We start from the raw sequence: 16,190 nt of genomic DNA, 5'->3' as shown, positions 1-16,190 counted from the left end.
ATTAATAGTAATCAAATTCTAGTCATTTCATTTCTGGGAGGATTTTTTTTCAATATAAATATGAGAATAGGCAATAGAAATATTCATTATTTTGGTAATTATTGAATATACAAAATTGGTTCTTATGATATCTCTCAGTATGTCTTTACTCTCTCCTCCTCCAGTGTTCTTTCTTCTATTTCTTCCCTCTTCTCTTCTCCTCCTTTTGTTCTTTTTCTTTTTGCCCGTTGTTTCTACATCAGATACTCTGCTTATAGTCAAAGCCCCATACATCTATTGCTATACATTGGCTGTTGGCTGTACATTGGAGTGTTAAATACAAAATTTATTTTTCCTTGTCTATTGAAACTTCCAAATTACCCCTGTTATTGGCTGATATGCCTTCTTGTTGTCAGGCTGCATTTTGAGTCAGCTGAAGTGGTATCAGGTCTTCAACTTTCTGTAACTGGTGCTCTTGGCTTCCGCACTGTGCATCAGGTACATGCTTTATGAATTATTTAAGATTTTTATGAATATTTACTTCAGTGGCTTTAAGGATCATTTCTGTCTATAGGTCAAACCAAAGGCACAACTTTTACTTGTTACAAACACAGATTCATCAAATGATTATGTTGACTCAATAAGCCCAGAGGTCCACATAAATCCTTCTAACATTGATGGATATAATTTGCTTCGACATCATCGTGAAACCTGTGAAGCTTCTGATATATTGATGACGCCAAAATTCATAGAGGATGATAAAAGCTCTGAAACTGGTGCTCAAGTCACGGGAAATGGTGGTACTGCAGCCAGTCATTTGAAGGGAATTCAACAGGCAGTTATTCTGGCACAATGCCTTTTGATAGAGAAAAGCACTCCATATGATGAAATGCAAAGTATACTGTTGATCTGTTTATCATAGTTAATTCATTCTTTTGTTTAATTCTTTGCTGGTCTTTGTCATTGTGTTACTTCATTCACAAGCAAGAAAACCATAGTATAACATTAGTCAAAATGTCTGGTGATGAACCTTTTTCCCTATCTGAGAACGCTTGTGGTCCCCCCTCCTCCCGCCAACATAGGACACACATTGCATTGAAATTCTAGTGGTCTACATGCATGTATTACTTGTTTACCATAATGTGCTATTGAAAATATTGTTTGAGGGATGATACACCGATCTAATTGTTAAGCTAAGTGCTTCTTTATCTTACACGAACTTCTATCTCAATTTTGCTCCTTAAAGTCAAATATTACATAGCAAATTGAATCCAACAACATAGATAACTGCAAGAAAGTAACTGTAATTTCTTGATGTGTTAACATTGGATTGGTAACTCAGGTCAGATTGCTTTCATGTAGAGAGATGAAGATAGTAGATTTGAGGGCGGGGCAGACCCCCTGTACAACATAGAAACTGGGGTAAATGTGCTAACAGAACAAATACTATGTGCATACTTGTATAACTTGGAGCTTTAATCATTAACTTTTAGATTTAGAGCAATATATACTCAACTTGAAACTACACTCAAACTACCTAGACCCAGCTGACTACTCACAGGAGGACAACACCAAAACATTCTGAATCACAATTCACAAACACCTATCTGTCATTTTTTTCCATTTGTAAATAAAATATCACTAAAAGGAATGTTAAACCAGGGAGCACTGGAATGCACACTTGGATTGCCGTATATAACATACACTCACGTATAACGATACAGAAGAACAGAATGTATAAGAACAGAAACAGAATTGAAACAATAGGATACAGAAACGCAAACCACACAAGAACACCACAGATTATCTTGGTTCATATCATCTATGGAGATGGCCCTACATCCAGCCTTAAATCCTTCCTGAGAGCAATCTTTATTCAATCTTGAATGAGCAGCATACACCAAGCCTTCACAAGTACACAATCTTGTTAGTGTAGGTGCTCTAGACCCAATCAGATTGGGCATGTTGTACACTGATAATTGTAATCATGTTATTATTTGAATAAGGAGTTATTCAAATTCACAAGGAGTCATTCTATTAGTTTCTTGTTATTATTGTAATAACCGAATGAAACTAGATAGAAGTCCATATGATGTATACTGTGAATAATCTATAAAGATGTGAGATGATGCATCACAGTTTATAGACATCATTAAACATCCCAAGTCGTAGTAATGTCAAAAATGGACATTGACAATTACGGTAAGACTTGTATGTGCTATGTTTTTGCTATGTGATAGCAATGGGGGTCTCACACCTATAGGCATGGGGATGCCTAGACAAGTACATAGGTGACCAATGTTAGAGAACGTGTCACTGGACATGACTCGCCATGAGAATCCATTTTGGTTATATGTTGATGGAATTCTCATACGAGATGGGTGTAACTAATCCTTGGACCTGAGGTTGTCACGGTCATCTCATAAGAGGACCGATATGCTTTGACATCGTTTCGATGGGCCTAGACAAAGGCTGCACGTGGGCGATCGTTGGGTATATCATGAGGCTTATGGAGATGGGTGCATAGCCAAGATGGGACTCGTCTATCCCTTGATAGAGGATGATGTATCTAAGGCGCCTTCGGTGGATATTCACTTTAAATCCATGGCCATGGTGAAAGAGATCAATAAGGAGTTATTGATTCACTTTCTATTAAGTGAAGATATCCGAAACACCGAAGAAAACTCATGTGATCGTTATCAAGCAACACATCGCCATACTTGAGATCACATAAGATACATTGACGAGAGGATCGTATTACACGGTAATTATGCTCGTGAAACGTTATTTGCGGATTATGAATCCTTCTGAATAATTGGGTAGGCATGACGCCTTGCTAGAGGCCAATCTTGTCTTATGTGTTCGTACCGACACATTGCCAACATATTCGGAAGCCTAATGAGTCATACGCAATAGGCACGGTCCCTGGCTTAAACCAGGAGAGTAGACGTATGGTTAAGTGGGACACTTCGGCAAGAAGTTGTGCCGTCGTAGGTTCTCACGGAAAAAGAACAGATAGACGTAATGACGTCGATATGACGAGGAGTCGTCGTAATGGAAAGAGTTTCCTAAAAATGGCATTTGATTAAATTAGGAAGGAGTTTCTAATTTAATGATTTTCTATTTGTTGGAGTGGCAAATAGGAAATAAAATATTTTTGGGCTTAAGTTAATATTTGGACTAAATTAGATTTAGGCCAAATATTAAATTAAATATTATATTTGGACTAAATTGGATTTGGGCCAAATATTAAAATAAATATTATATTTGGACTAAATTAGATTTGGGCCAAATATTAAATATTATATTTGGACCAAATTAGATTTGGGCCAAATATTAAATAAAATATATTTGGGCTTGAATTAGATTTGGGCCATAATATTTTATTTAACCTATAAAAGGATTGGGCCATTTAATTATATTTCTAGTTGGACTAGAATAAGCCCACTTATGATTCTAATTAAATTAGAATTAATGGGCTAGCCCAATCCATTAGGGTTTTAGAAACCCTAGGATATTTCATTATAAATATCCTTTTATAGGTTGCCCATTATAGAGGTGATTTTTGGTGTCGTTTTTCAAGAGTTGAAAAACGCATTGCCGTTCACTCTTCCCCGTTTCTTTTGGCATCGATTTGAAACGTGGGTGTTCTTTTACCGTCCATACACAAGCCGCGCAAAGGAGAAGGAGCTAGCACTCCTATTTCGCTCTCCTTGCCAACGGACGCGTGCCGCGTATCACGAGTTAGAGGCCGGACGCTTGGACGGCTCGAATCCGCGAACGACTCGATAATCTAAAGGTTAGATTTATTTATTTGTTTGTGAATGATTTGATTTCGACGTTGATCCAATCGCCGGGATCGGGGTAAGGTTCAAAATTTTTGAACTACGCTGCTTGTCCCGTAGCGATCTTGCTTTACTTTCAAATCTAACTGAGATTACAAAGAACTATCGCACAAGCCTTTCTCCCAACATATGCACTCGTTCCTTGTCTTAAGTGACTACCCAGCCCCCTATTTATAAACTATAGGGCGGACTATACAATGGAACTAACTGGGTCACACAATACCGATTATACCCCCCAACTAATTTAGTTACCGTTAGATTAATTCTAACTTACTAAGTAACTTGCCGCTTGAGACTTTCACTTGCCTTCACTGTTTCTAAATGACTTACTCGATGCAAACTAAACAACAGATCTCCACCATTTGCATGAGTACAATCTAAGCTCCAAAACTGATCTTGCTCTCCTCAGGACCTGCTTGATATACCTGATCATTTACACAAACAAACATTAAGAATCTTTAAACAATACTGTAATTTAGATAAGGGAACTGCCTTGGTAAACATATCTGCTGCATTTTCTTTTCCTGGAACTTTAATTAGGTTAACTTCTTTCTCAAGAATTTCCCTAATGAAATGATATCTTACATCAATGTGTTTGGTTCTTTCATGATGGGCTTGATTCTTAGCCAAGTGAATAGCACTTTGGCTATCACACATAAGATTAGCCTTTACATTTCTTCCTAGGAGTTCACTAACAATTCCTTTCAGCCAAAGAGCTTCTTTAATAGCTTCGGTAGCAGCTATATACTCAGCCTCAGTGGTTGAAAGGGCCATTACAGGTTGCAAATTTGTCTTCCAGCTTATGGTTGAATTCCATAGCTGGAAAACATAACCTGTAGATGTTCTCCTCCTATCCAAATCTGCAGCATAGTCAGCATCTGTGAACCCTACAATGCAAGGCTCTTCTTCTAATTTTGCTCTACCATAAGCCAAAGACATTGATTGTTGCTTTAACATATCTAAATGTCCATTTTACAGCATTCCAGTGAGCTAACCCGGATTTGCCATAAACCTACTGGACACACATATAGCATGGGCTAAATCCAGCCTAGTACAGACCATGTTGTACATTAGGCTTCCAACTGCATTTGAGGAAGGGATTTTACTCATTTCCTTAATGCCCACTTCATCAGTGGGTGACTGCTCATGGGACAATTAAAAATCCTGAGCAAAGGGAACTGAAACATCCTTTGCATCAAGCATATTGAACTTCCTAATCAGCTTATCTTGGTAGGATTTTTGAGACAATACAAGCTGTCTTTGTTGCTTATTTCTATGCTTGATATCTTCTTAGCTTCTCCTAATTCCTTCATTTCAAAAACTGATTTTAATCTCATATTTAAATCCTGGATTTCTACAACTGATTGGCTTGCAATCAACATATCATCCACATATAGGAGAAGATATATAGATACCTCATTAGGCATATGCTTGAAATACACACAGCAGTCAAATGCACTCCTTTTAAAGCCTTGTACTATCATAAATGAATCAAATTTCCTATACCACTGCCTAGGGGATTGTTTCAATCCATAGAGGGATTTCTTTAGCAAGCATACTTGCTCTCTTCTTCCTCTAACTTTAAACCCCTTTGGCTGTTCCATTAGAATACTTTCTTCTAATTCCCCATGAAGAAAAGCAGTGGTGACATCCATTTGATCTAAGCTAAGATTTAGATGTGCTGTTATGGAAAGTAATATTCTAATTGAAGTATGCCTCACCACAGGTGAGAATACTTCATTAAAATGTATTCCGGGCACTTGAGTGAAGCCTCTTGCCACTAACCTAGCTTTATACATAGGTTTATCATTATTTCCAGCACCTTCTTTGATTTTATACAGTCACTTACAGTTACAGCCTACAACCCTTTCCCCTAAGGGTCTATCCACCAAAGTCCAAGTTTTATTTTTCCTAAGTGACTCCATTTCAGATTGCATGGCTGCCAGCCATTTATTGGTGTCTTTTGAGTGCATTGCCTCTTCATAAGAAAGAGGCTCCTCACTAGCTTCTTCCATTGCACTTGACAGTGCATAGGAGACTAAATCTGAATATTCATACCTTACCGGTGGCCTGCTAACTCTTCTTTGTCTATCCCTAGCAACATTGTATCTTTCATGGCCTTGCTCACTGTCTATACTAGATGACGCTTCACTCTCCCTTTGATAATCTAGATCCTGGTTAATAGGACTGTCTAAGACATTTTCAAAGGATTCTTCTTGATATTCACCTTCCACAGCCTTTAGATTCCCTTCCTCATCCTCATCCTTAGAATCATCTAATTTAATGTCTTTAATAGTGGAATTTTCATCAAAGGTAACATCCCTAGATATTACAGTCTTAGGCTTACCTGATTCTAAACTCCACAGCTTATAACCCTTCACACCAGAAGGATATCCTATAAACAAGCACCTTTTTTCCCTTGGCTCTAGTTTTCCTTGCTTAACATGGGCATAAGCTAAGCATCCAAACACCCTTAAGTGATCTAAGCTAGGCTTATGTCCTGTCCACATTTCGTAGGGAGTTTTAAATCCTATAGCAGCTGAGGGTGATCTATTGATCACATAAGTTGTTGCTATAGCCTCTCCCTAAAATGATTTTGGTAATTTAGCATGAAAAATCATGCATCTTACCCTTTCTAGCAAGGTCCTATTCATCCTTTCAGCAAGCCCGTTTTGCTTAGGATTACCTGGAGCTGTTAGGTGTCTTAGGATTCCATTTTCTTTACAAAGTTGAGTGAATTCCTTATTACAAAATTTCAAACCATTATCTGTTCTAATGATTTTAATTTTGCTGTCTTTTTGGTTTTCTATCATGGTTTCCCAGCTTTTGAAAGCTTCAAATGTATGGTCTTTAGATTTTAATACATAGACCCAAGCCATTCTATAAAAGTCATCAATAATAGACAAGAAATACCTGACTCCACCATGAGACAAAGTTTGGGCTGGGCCCCATAATTCAGAATGTATGTAATCTAATGGGGCCTTTGAGGAACGTATGACATTTTTGGAGAATTTCACTTTAGTAGATTTCCCAAATATTCATGATTCACACTTATCCAAATCTGTAAATTTTCCATCTCTTAATATCCCTTGCTTAGATAACTCCCTAAGACCTAGCTCACTAATATGAGCCATCCTAAAATGCCATAACCTAGTTTGATCATAGGCTTTCCCTTCAGTGACTGCAACTTCTCCACATAATGTGGAGGCTTGCAGCACATATATATACCATTTTTAAGGATTGCTTTCATGCTTATTAGTGATCCTCTAGATACTCTTAGGACTCCACCATCTCCTCTATAGGAGTAGCCATTTCTATCTAACTTACCTAGGGAAATTAAGTTTCTGTTTAAATCTGGAACATATCTTACAGAAGTTAAAGTTTTGATAGAACCATTATGTAATTTGATCCTTATATCTCCAATACCTTTAATCCTACATTCTTGGTTGTTACCTAACAAAACCTTACCACCAGCCATGTCTTTAAAGTTCAAGAACCATTGCCTATGTGGTGACATGTGAAAAGAACAACTTGAATCTAGTGTCCATTCATCTCTATCAACAATTTCAAACACAATTGTTGGTATTGGGCTGTCAAGCAAACATGATTAAAGAAGCACTCAATTGTTGGCTTAATCTAGCAAATTCCTCCTTGATCTCGGTAATGGCTTGATCCAAATTGGCCGCATTCTTCGATCGGCTCCGACTGATCTCCTCTTGAGTCTGTCAGATCCCCAACTCCAATGTTTCTAGGAAATCATCTACCTACTCCTAGTTCTGTTGCATTCCCAATTCAATGGCATCCAATCTAGATTCCATTTGTTTCGCCTGGGTGCCTTAAGCCATAACCGCTGCTTTGGCCAAGTCGTTGGCTCTAATACCAATTGTCAGATCTGAGATCTGACAGGGGAGTCTCTTCCATAATCGAGGAAGAGATGAATGTGCGGGAAAGAAGAACGAGAGAGAGAGAAAGAGTGTAGAATAGGAGGGAAACGATCAGTGGAATAATCCTCGCATGATCTCCATTCTCGCGAGATAGCTTCTTATTTATAGGAGATTTGGTTGCACTCTAGAGAGTTCTTCTAACTAACTCTCTGCTATTAGTTCCCAAGTGGCCATGTGCAGCTTGGAATCTAATTACCAATATACCAACTCCTAATTACAATACTATCCAACCACTAATCACAGTATTGCCCTCGGGCTGTGACATGCACCTTGCCCAAGATCTAATCAGTTTCAAAACCCAGAGGAATCTTCATATACACTCCCTCTTCTAGTCTTCCATTTAAAAAGACATTCTTAACGTCCATTTGATGAAGGTTTCAATCTAAATTGGCAACAAGATATAATAGCATCCTAATTGAATTTAGTTTAGCTACAGGGGCAAAGGTTTCTGTTGGAAATAAAACAAAGATATCAGGACTATTACCTTTATTTTATTGTATATTAGATGTATATATTTCTGATATGATGTATATCTTGAAGATATGTTGTAGATATTTCATTCTTAGGATTAAGGGAGCTGATTTGTAATCTTTGATTTGATTTGTAATCTTTTCTATTATCTCCTTTTGTGGAGAGATTTGTTTCCTCTCTTTTAGTATAAATTAGTTGTAATCCTATAGCATTTGATATAGAAGAAATATTAGTTTCTTTATTTTCTCTTCAGTTTCCTCATAGTCTATGTCATAGGTTTGGGTAAATCTTTGGGCAACTAATATAGCTTTATATCTCTCAATTTGTCCATCAGATCCAACCTTTATAGTAAAAATCCACTTACTTCTCACAAGTCTTTTACTTGTTGGTAGTAGTAGTATAATATCCCAAGTTTCATTGTCAACCAGTGCCTTCATTTCTTCTTGGACAGCAACTTTCCATTTAGGTTCTTGAAATGCACTTTGGATATCCTTAGGAATCTCCACATTGTCAATCAGTGCAGTGAAAACCTTGTACTTGGAAGACAACTGAGAATAAGTCAAGCGGTTGGAGATTGGGTGCTTAGTATAAGACCGACCTTCTTTTCTTATAGCAATTGGGACATCAAGATCATTAATTGTGACTGCCTTTTCTCTCATAGATTCCAGAGGAATACTTGAACCTAGTTTGGATGAAAGGTTTTGTGGAGGAGCAATCAACCTTCTTGAGTACGCCTTGAGAGGTGGTTGTACAACATTAGGTTCTCCCCCTTGATTGGTTACTTGAAGATGCTTAGTTTGGACAATGGAAGAAGGATCGAGGGAAGAGTTAGGGACTGCAGAGAGTGGTTTAGGGCTTTGTAAAGGAGTTGGACAAGCTGTAATGGAGATAGGAAGAGAAATGGATGGATCCCAATGATTGTCTTCATGAGATGTCTCCCCTTGAAGAAAATCACTGGGGAAGTAGGGAAGATTTTCAAAGGAGGAGACATCACAGGAGACAGAATTTTTTGGTTGAAGGAGAATGGCACTCAACAACAATGCATTTGTGTGCTTTCGGATCAAGTTTTCCATGATTAGGTTGCTGATTGTGAACAAAGATGGTACATCCAAACACTTTGTGTTAAACCAAGGAACACTGGAATTGCAACTAGATCGATTTAGGAAACTCACACTCTTGCATGCACGGATGGATTTGATAGAATCGAATTCAAGAACAACTGATAATGGAAATTAAAAGAACATAATCAGAATTGAAACAATAAGAAACAAAAATGCAAACCACACAAGAACACCACGAATTATCTTGATTCAAAAAAAAAGAATTATCCTGATTCAGATCATTCCTTGGAATAATCCTACATCCAGCCTTCAAAGCCCCACTGAGAGCAGTCTTTCTTTATTGGAATTGATCAGTACAACAGCCTTTACAGAGTACAATCTTGGACTTTCTGAGATTACAAAGGACTAACAGATATCCAGCCTTTCCTCTCAACAACAGAATGCACTCGCTAATCCTCCCAAATGACTAACTCTGCCCTCTTATTTATAGACTAAAAGGGCGGACATATCAATATATTTTAACCGGGTTTGATATTATCGGTTTTACCCCTCCCAAATAACTGAAGTACCATTTGGAAATAAAATCACCTATCTAATCCCCAATCGCTTGACATATAGGCTGCTTCACTGAATACTAGACTTACTTGAGGCAAGCATTCTAACACTTTCGGTGTGAGAGAGTTAAGGAGCCTGACAATGGGGAACACTTCCTATAAGCAACTCAATGGTGTGCGGAATTGGAGTGATTGAGAGGGTAATCGATTTATGAGATATGTAGCGGTTAGGATGGCTTCACCCCAATAAGAGTTTGGAACATTACAAGCAAATATTATTGACCTTGTGACCTCTAGAAGATGATGGTTTTTTTGCTCTACAATCCCGTTTTGTTGGGGGCATAGGGATATGAGCTTTGGTGAAAGATGCCATGATCAAGGAGATACTGTTTTAGTTCTTGAGCAAAATATTCCCTAACATTATCAGTTCTAAGAATGTGAAAATAGGATTGAAAAATATTCATGACTAGTTTATGAAATCGTTTAAAGATGGATCAAGCCTCAAAATTTTCTGTCATTAGATAAACCCAACAAACTCGATGTTATGGTCTATTGCAGGGTATGAGACTTGTCCCACATTGGAAGTTCAAGCTCCTGGTGTGGGGTTTATAACCTCTTGGGCACCTTCCCCTTAACAGTTAGTTTTTGAGGATGAGTTCTACTTGAGGGTTGTAATAGTGGTATCAAAACCGACCCCATGACTCCTAGTGCAAGTGAGCGGCGACATACGTGATGCTGGCATTGCAGCGTTCGCCCTAGTGGCTAGTGCACAGCCTGTCGTCATGGGTGCCAGGCTGTGGAGCGTGGTAGTATGTTATGGTCCACTACAGGGTATGAGACTTGTCCCACATTGGAAGTTTAGGCTTCTGGTGTGGGGTTTATGACCTCTTGGGCACCCTCTCCTTAACAACTAACTTTCAATTTATACTGTTTTCACCCTTTTACTATCTATAATTACAATAGACTCCCCGTACAAGTTAATACATGACACTCAAGTGTGATCATCTAACAGGTGATGAACTAGCAGGTACCTACGAGGTTGGAGGAATGAGCTGGTCCCTAGATGTCATTGTGAACTAGATGAAATGGCTTGGAAGATTTGTGTGGGTGAGAAGGATGATGGGCTCAACTTTGTTTAGCTTAAATACAATGCTCACATTGAAAAAAACCAAGATTTTTATTGAGGAATAAGTTTGGATACAATGCTTTAAGATACTTAAAACTAGGGTGGCCAAGACGTTGATGCCAAAGCATAACCTCACAATTAGAAGCGGTAGACAAAGAGAGATGGTGAAGGGGTTGAGTAGTTGAAGGGGAACCCATGTTTGTAAAATAATATAGGCTGTTTTGCTCCTTAGCATTGCCAATCATCTTCTCTGAAGTCAAGTCTTGGAAAACACAATGAGAAGAGGAAAAAATTACAGCACAATTAAGGTCTCTAGTCAACTTACTAATAGAAAGGAGGTTGTTTTGGAGGTTTGGGACATGAAGGGCAGAAAGTAATTTTAGATCAGGAAGATTGATGGTTCCTCAACTAGCCACCTTAGATACCTTTCCATCAGCCATTGAAATTCTAATGTCATCAGCACATTTTTGGTATGTAGAAAAAACAGTGGAGGAACTGGTCATATGGTCGGATGCTCCGGTGTTGACAATCCAACAGTTGCCCCAGATGGTATGGGATAAACAAGAAGTGTGAAGAGTACCTCTTATGTGCAACGGATGCCATTGCAATAGGTGGAGGAGGATCTGATTCTTTCGAAAGTTTAGAGTGGTTCAAGAGAGTTCACAACATTTCCATTTGGTCCATCATGAAAGGAGCCACTGAACTTGGTTTTTCAGATTCAGGCGTATTTTTAGAGCATAGGCAGCCTTATTTGGTTCCCGTTGGCTCCTTGGCTTCCAGTTGGCCAGTTTGCCGTGAATCTTCTAGTAGGCATCTCTAGTGTGATAGGGCTTGTTGTAGTGGCTGCACCATAGTTTATTCCTAGATTTCTGGTTCTTGGAAGGATCACTCCTGTTGGCTGCAAAAGCAGAGTTTGGGATCCAAGTTCAGTGGACAAATTTAAGGAGGTGTGGAGCATCTATGTTGCATGGAAACAACTCAGAGGAGCCATTTCCTCGTTTTCGAAACATTTCCGAAATGTTTTTCATTCCTGTTTCAGACCCTATTTATGCCCTTTTTTTTAGAAGAATGTCCGTTTCCGCGTTTCCTATTTCCTATCAGAAACGTTTCCCATTTCCATTTTCGTGCAACCTAGTGGAGCATTACCCGGTGACGGCTTTCCTCCTGTTGGACTTCTGCAAAAACTTCATGAATCGAGGGGAGAGGTTTGATACCAAGTAGGCGACCCCAAATCTCATTGAGGTCTTTGTTGAAACCATGTAGGAAGTCAAAGACCCTATCCTTTTCCAGCATATTATTGTACTTGACGCTATCTTCAGGACAATTCCAACTGGTGTCATAGACCAGGTCCATCTCTTGTCAAAGCTCGATCAATTTGTTATAGTACTTCATGACAGTCATAGCTTCTTCTGTAGATGTACAAAGAGAGGAACAAAGTTCAAAACATTGAGCAGTGTTTTCCAAGTCCGAATAGATTTCCTGAACCGCATTCCATATCTCTCCTTTGCGGCTTTGTAAAAAAGTTAAGTCTGTCCAATCTTGGGCTCCATAGAGTTAACAAGCCATGCCATTACAATGGAGTTTTCTATCTCCCAAAGTGCATAGTTGTCAGCAGTTTCAGAAGGCATTGGCAGGGAACTTAAAATAACCCACCTTGCCCTTCCCTTTCATTATAAGCAGAACAGATTGGAACCCTTCTCTAAGGTTAGTTCCATTAAGCTTATGCTGTGTAATCTGAAGGGAATGGGTGTCAGTGGAAGATAAGGTGGGTAGGGTAGTGGGTGAAGGGTTGGAAACAGCAGGGGCTGATGATGATTCTGCTGTAGAAGTTGTCTGGGCATTGGTTGCCATAATGAACCGTCTTGGTTCGAAAAAGAATGGGAAAAAAATTCAGGCCAGCGCCGGTGCTGGCTCTGATGCCATGAAACAATGGTCTCTGTAGAAGAATTCTCCCATAATCTTGTTCCATCAATAGGTATTATAATATATAGAAATAAGGGTCATTAAGATCCCTTTATTCTTGGAATAAAAAAATAGGAAACTACCAAACATAGAATAGAAAATACCAAATATAAAACAGAAAGTTGACCTAAATCTAATCCCATAAAATCAGGATTTATTCTAGAAATTATTCTAGGATCCTAACAGTTTGAAATGATACTTTGATTCTTGCTTCATACTTTTACGAAATTCCTTGGTTGCATTCCTTCTAGAGATGGTAGGCAGTTACTGCTAGAGAACTTTCACGAAAGCATTTGTGAAATAATTCCTTTTACATTGTTTCACCATCCAACTTTACTCTAAATCCGGTCTTGAGGTTGAGGGTACCTTGATACGCATTTTTTTTTGAAGAATTCCTCTCCATATACCACTATAACAAGCACAACAGGAAGTAGATGGCACTGAGATTCATTCTTATTACATAAAGGATTATTTGAACTATTCTGATGCCCCATCCTGCCCTCTTATATCTGGTTTTAAATCTACCTCTGCATAGTATGCAAATGTTTAAAGGCATACACGAGAACAATTCTGCTATTTCAAACTATGTCAGTCTTGGAACCTGGCATCAAAGCCATTTCAATATGGTGATTATAATCACATTTATGGATGGGAACCATGGGACTTCATCTCGATTTTTTATGATGGGCTAGAATGGGGGCGTGTTACTGGTAGTATCTTGTAATTTCCTAGTTTTTGCATAAAAGCCATTTAAATAGTGTAATAACCATTTATGGATGGTAACCATGGTACTATCACGACCCTAAGGGCGGACAAGGGTAGGATTGTAATTAGCATAAGGGTGGTAAGGCTGTAATTAGCCTAATGCATGTAATAAGCAGCTGTTGTACCTAGCAGTTATAGTTGTAGCCGCTTGTACACTTTCGGTTACAACTGAAAGGCTGCCTATAAAAGGTACCTGGCGTCTGAGGATGGGAATTATGAGATGAGATAAGACATAATTCTTTCCTTCTAAATTTCTTTCCCTCCTTTTCTCTCTCTCGATTCTCCCTTTTTACTTTCAAACTCTCTCTCTCTCTCTCTCTCTCTCTCTTTCTCTCTCTCTCTCTCTCTTTCTATTCAAATTCCTACAGCTTCAATTCTTTCCCGAATTGTATAAGTCTCAGATTTGAGACTTATCAGGTACTCTGTCCTGAGATGTCATAAGCTGCTACAATGGAGATGAGTTGCTTGTAATACCTTTGAGTTCCATTGTTTTGTCAGGGCAATTATAAACTTACATTTTGAACTGTAAGAAAAGAAGAGAATTGAAACTGATTTTCTTACTCTAAAATAATGTACATGGCTGGTTCCTCTTATAGAGGAGAGATCCATACGTATGGAAACTAATTGTTAAAGCATTTGCCTTAGATTAGTCTTGAGGCTCGAGAGAGAGAAAAGAAACAGAAAAGGAGGAGTATTAGAAAAGGTTTTTAGAAGTTAGTTACATATTGTAATGGTAACCACCACATGTATAAGGCGGCTACCGGTTCTATCTTTATAAGTTCTGACCTCTATGGTTTATAAATAGAGGGTCGGGGGTCTTATCCTGATACACTAAATTTCATTCTATCTTCAGAGAAAGAGTATGTGTTGTGTATATGAGAGTAAAGTGTGTATAGCTTTGTAATCTCCAAGATTAGATAGCTTGTGTATAGGGCTGTGTGTGAGAGTATAGTACATGTAATATGTTGTGTTTTTCAAGATAGTGAAGAGAAAGACCTTTATCAGTTTGGATGTAGGTTCTCCCAACAGGAGATCCAAACTAGGATAAATCTCCTTGTCTCGTGAGTGTGTGTAGAATTTTGTGTTGTTTCTTGTTTCCAAAATTCTGTCATTTTTTCATGTGAGTGAGCGAGCAGTTCTTGAGGGATATCCTAAAGTGTGTAAGTGCGAGAATTGTTTCAACAATTTGGTATCAGAGCCTACCGTCTTTCACACTCAAGATTTCAAGAAAGACTCAAGGGGGGAGACTCAACTCGATTGGCGATCATGGCCTCTACTTCATCCGCTTCTAGACATGACATAGAAAAGTTTGACAGGTAAAATTTTGCCTTCTGGAAGATAAAGATGAATGCACTCCTCGACAATCTTGGCCTTGAGGAGGCACTGGAGGGAGAAGCAAAAATGCCAAAGACTTACACGACAGAACAAAAGAAAGAGATACTCAATAAGGCATATAACATTCTTATTCTCAGTCTCGGTGACAAAGTGTTGAGGGAGGTATCCAAGATGAAGATGGCTGCGGAGATATGGCTTAAGTTGGAGAGCCTATACATAACGAAGTCCTTGTCTAGTCGTCTCTATCTTAAGGCAAGATTTTTTACTTTTAAAATGCATGATAGTTAAAAACTTCAAGATCACATAGATGAGTGTAACAAACTCTACTTAGATCTTGAAAACATAGACATTAAGTATGACGATGAAGACAAGGCATTGGTCTTGCTTCACTCCCTACCCAAATCATATGAGACCTTTGTTGACATTTTAAAACACGGTAGAGATACCTTATCATTAGATGATGTAATAAGGGCCCTAAATTCTAAGGATTTGTAGAACAAAGTAGAAGGAAAATCCTCTCTAGAAGATGCCGTAACTTCCAAATTTAGGAGTATTAAACGAGATCCTAGGGGAAGGGGTAAATCACGGTCTAGATCAAGAATTGGAAAGAACCCTATAAAATGCTATTATTGTCATGAAGAGGGCCATATTAAGAGGAATTGTCCCAAGGAAAAAGAAATATCTTCATGATAAGGGTAATGCTGAGGGTGGAGTTAGTGTGTGTAAGTTTGGGTATGACAATATCGATGCACTGGTTGTTTCAGAAACAACTAAGGAGTGATGATTGGGTTATGGATTCTAGTTGCTCATACCATATGACTCCTAAGAGACACTGGCTACAAAATTATCAAGAAATAAATGAGGGAATGGTATTTTCTATCTATTATTGATGACTACTCTAGAATGTTGTGGGTTTATGTCTTAAAGTCAAAAGATCATACCTTTGAGGCCTTTAGGACATGGAAGAAGATGGTAGAAAACCAAAACGGGAGGACTATCAAAACCATTAGAATAGATAATGGGTTAGAATTTTGCAATAAAGAGTTCACTCAAATGTGCAAAGAGAGTGGGATAATTAGGCACTTGACTGCCCCAGAAAACCCGAAGCGAAATGAATTGGCCGAAAGAATGAATAGAACATTATTAGA

The 16,190-nt window shown here is 38.4% G+C and overlaps 1 protein-coding gene across 1 annotated transcript in view; it reads left to right on the top strand.

Annotated features, from left to right (window-relative positions):
* LOC127799954 (uncharacterized) overlaps nucleotides 1-16,190 on the top strand; it is a gene marked incomplete at its 3' end in the record, with an annotated part of 81,477 nt that overhangs the window by 18,156 nt on the left and 47,131 nt on the right. Inside the window, 2 exon segments of the mRNA XM_052334260.1 lie at nucleotides 396-477; nucleotides 554-875. Of these exon segments, the coding sequence (XP_052190220.1) occupies nucleotides 396-477; nucleotides 554-875 (404 nt within the window).

This window comes from Diospyros lotus, chromosome 4 (genome assembly GCF_014633365.1).
Source record: "Diospyros lotus cultivar Yz01 chromosome 4, ASM1463336v1, whole genome shotgun sequence".
Lineage (NCBI taxonomy): Eukaryota > Viridiplantae > Streptophyta > Magnoliopsida > Ericales > Ebenaceae > Diospyros > Diospyros lotus.
This window is presented reverse-complemented; position numbering and strand designations above follow the sequence as displayed.